We start from the raw sequence: 3,580 nt of genomic DNA on the forward strand, positions 1-3,580 counted from the left end.
CTAACATCTCCTATATCGGGTCTGACCGTTGCCCCACCCCTCCGCAATTAGGGTCAATTTAGCGGAGTGTAACGGTCATAACCGACTTATCTTCAACATATATATGAACTATGATTACTTTATTTGAGATATTATTTTCTTTATAAGCTAACGAAGGAAAGTCTATATCAATATTTCTTCATATATTGCTCATTAGTTTATAAACATTAGATGGCCAGCCCAGCGGGCCCCTTTTAATCACTTGCTCCTGCAGTGGAACTACAAATGCTGTTAACTTTGTTTAAACTTAAGTTCAAGGGGGAAAAAGGGTGTTTAGAGGAGTGTATGTGTCTATTGTGATAATTTCATTGAAAGATAATATATGGATGCTGTTGTGGTGCTATTTTGTATTCAATAATCTTCAAATACTATCATTGTACAGTATATCGTTACAAAGTAAGAATACAATTACATGGGATGAAAACCCAGTGGTTACTAAAATAGTTCCTACAAAATACAGAAGAAAGATGATGTTGTGCTTCGCAGAACGATGCAGGGGAACTTAATGTTTAATGTTGGCATGATTTAAACTTAAGCTTAAAGTGAAGACAGAGGTGACAGCATAATGAACATGCTAATGAAATATCAATTACCCAAAAAAAAAAAAAAAAAAAAAAAAAAAAAAAAAAAAAAAAAAAAAAAAAAAAAAAACACCACGACATTCTTATGCAACCATAAACAATGCTCCTAAATACTTGTATGTAAATTGTCTTTCTATATTATTCATATACCTTAAGATGTTACGAAATTAACTGACCATTATACCAGATTAAAATGAACGAGCAAACTACTAGGACATGTGCATTTTTTGCTTGAGCAAGATTGGTTGAATTTTTATTTATAGTTACGCTCATTGAAAGCATTCATAAAAAAAAAAAATGAAAAAATAAAATACTTACATACAGTGCAATTTGGTCCAAGCCTCGCTTATCACTGGTGACCGTAAAGATTTTCTCGCGAGCTTTAGCAACCTCTTTAGAATTCAAATCTAAGCAACCACCCCACATGCCGCCCATTATTGGCATAAGGTGGTACGGATGGTCTCGCATGACGTGGTAGCACTGAAACAACAATGTATAGTCAACTAAGTTGTTACATAAGTCAGCCCATATTTACATGCTAAGAATATCTTGAGAGAATATAGGATATAATGAATTGTACTGGAAAAGCATCTGGACAGAAGGCCTTTCTATGGACATGGACAAATATAAGATAACAGATAGTTGAATAAAGCTCAGGTGTATAACTGAGTTTTGACATTCAGAGGTGCTTTCGTGCCATTCACAAGTTTACTATGAACAATTTATTAGCCACTTCCAAACTCTACATAAAGGGTTATCTCTAATGTAAAGCAAGGTAACCTTAGCAGTTTTCTATGTCCGTTAGTATCAAAAACGATATTAAATCCCAGATAACAAATGTACAACGCGTCTTCGTAATGAGATGCCAATACGGAATATTTTAGTGGCTCATTTGTGCGACAGTGTTTCTATCTAAAATAACTTTGATTGGCAATTGTTTGACAATTACTTCGGCGGGTATTGAATAAATTTAATTAGCCTTAGAACGCTATTAGAACAAATTTGGTAGCATTCAGGACTTTGTTTTATGAAAAACTAGATAATTTCACAAAGCTTGAAGACATCTGATCCATCAAGCCGTCAACTCTGTACAATGGCCTCTCCCCAATTTGTCCACAGGTCATATCATTACCAGCTTATGCCATATTATTCCTGTATATTTCTCCATCCCATTGCCCTTTCTAAATAATCCCTTGATTGTATAAAAAGGAAGGTAAGTTGAGAGTGGAGGATAGATGGAGCAAGAGGAAAGGAACAAAAGGTAGGGAGGTTCATAGAGTGAACTCTTTGAATGAAAAGGAAAAGGAGAAGGAGTACGGAAAGAAGCTGAAGGTGGAGTGGGAGGAAGTAAAGGATAGAGTAGAGCTGGGTGTGGAGGAGGAATGGGGATGGTTCAAGGAGGGAGTCATAAAGTGTGCAAGGATGGTGTGTGGAACAAGAAGGACAGGGGGAAATAGAAGGAAGGGTAGTGAATGGTGGGATGAGGAAACAAAGAAGGTTGTAGAAGAGAAGAAGCGAACTTTCACAGATTGGTTACAAAATAGGACGAGGGAGTCATATGAGAGGTACAAAGAAAAGAAGAGAGAAGTAAAGCAAAAGGTAAAGGAGGCAAAGAGGAGAGCAGATGTGAAATGGGGTAAGAGTATGACAGAAAATTTTGAAAGTAATAAAAAGATGTTTTGGAAAGAAATTAAAACAGGAAGAGGAGGCGAATCAAGTAGAGAAGAAAAGGTAAAAGGTGCAGATGGAGAGATGATAACGGAAGAGAAGGCAGTAAGGGGAAGATGGGCAGAATATTTTAGGAAGTTGCTAAATGTGAAGGAGGATAGGGAAGGAAAGATAGCTGCAGCGGGAAATGCGAAGAAAATGAGAGTGATGAGTGAGGAGAATGGAGGAGAAATAAGGAAGGATGAGGTGAAGGTAGTTGTAAAGATGATGAAAGCAGGTAAGGCACCTGGTCTGGATGGATGCCATGCAGAATGTCTGAAAAAGGGAGGTTCAGTGATGGTGGACTGGTTGGTGAGGTTATTTAATGTTTGCTGGAGAGAGGGTAGAGTACCGGAGGACTGGAGAAGTGCCTGTATAGTTCCTCTTTACAAGGGAAAAGGGGACAAGTGTGAATGTAGTAGTTTCAGAGGGATTAGCCTGTTAAGTGTAGTAGGGAAGGCTTATGGGAGGATCTTAATTGAGAGGATTAAGAGAGGAACAGAAGGAGTAATTGGTGAGGAACAGTGTGGATTTAGGATAGGTAGAGGTTGTGTAGATCAGATCTTTGTGGTAAGACAGATATGTGAGAAAGCTATAGGAAAGGGGAAGGATGTTTTTTGGGCTTTTATGGATCTGGAAAAGGCTTATGATAGGGTAGACAGAAAGGCACTGTGGGAGGTTATGCAGATTTATGGGATAGGAGGAAAGCTTCTGGGAGCTGTCAAGAGTTTTTATGAGAGTAGTAGAGCTTGTGTCAGGATTAGAAATGGAGAGAGTGAGTGGTTTGAAGTAAAGGTGGGACTTCGTCAAGGATGCGTTATGTCGCCCTGGCTGTTCAACTTATACATGGATGGGGTGGTGCGAGAGATGAATGCTAGGGTAGTGGGTCAGGGATTGGAGATGGTTAAAGGAAATGGAGAAAAGTGGGAGGTGAGCCAGCTGTTGTTTGCGGACGACACTGCGCTTGTGGCAGGGTCAGAGGAGGGATTGAGGAAGCTGGTGGCAGAGTTTGGGAGATTATGTGATAGAAGAAAGCTAAAGATAAATGTGGGTAAAAGTAAGGCGATGAGATGTACAAGGGGTAAAAGTGGCAGTAGACTGGAAGTGAACATTAAGGGAGAGCGACTGGAGGAAGTGGATAGTTTTAGATACTTGGGTGCAAGTGTAGCAGGAAAAGGTGGAGTGAAGGTGGAGGTAGAATGTAGATTGAGAGAAGCGAGTAAATGCCTTGGTGGATTAAAGAGTGTAATGAG

The 3,580-nt window shown here is 39.2% G+C and overlaps 1 protein-coding gene across 1 annotated transcript in view; it reads right to left on the bottom strand.

Moving 5' to 3' along the window:
• LOC143019756 (uncharacterized) overlaps positions 1-1,060 on the bottom strand; it is a 2,275-nt gene extending 1,215 nt beyond the window's left edge. Inside the window, exon 1 of the mRNA XM_076175738.1 lies at positions 939-1,060. Coding sequence (XP_076031853.1) covers positions 939-1,055 — 117 coding nt within the window. The 5' untranslated portion in view covers positions 1,056-1,060. The remainder of the gene's footprint in view (positions 1-938) is intronic.
• Between the last annotated feature and the right edge of the window lie 2,520 nt (positions 1,061-3,580).

Source organism: Oratosquilla oratoria, chromosome 38, assembly GCF_046742065.1.
Source record: "Oratosquilla oratoria isolate Oo_2021 chromosome 38, ASM4674206v1, whole genome shotgun sequence".
NCBI lineage: Eukaryota > Metazoa > Arthropoda > Malacostraca > Stomatopoda > Squillidae > Oratosquilla > Oratosquilla oratoria.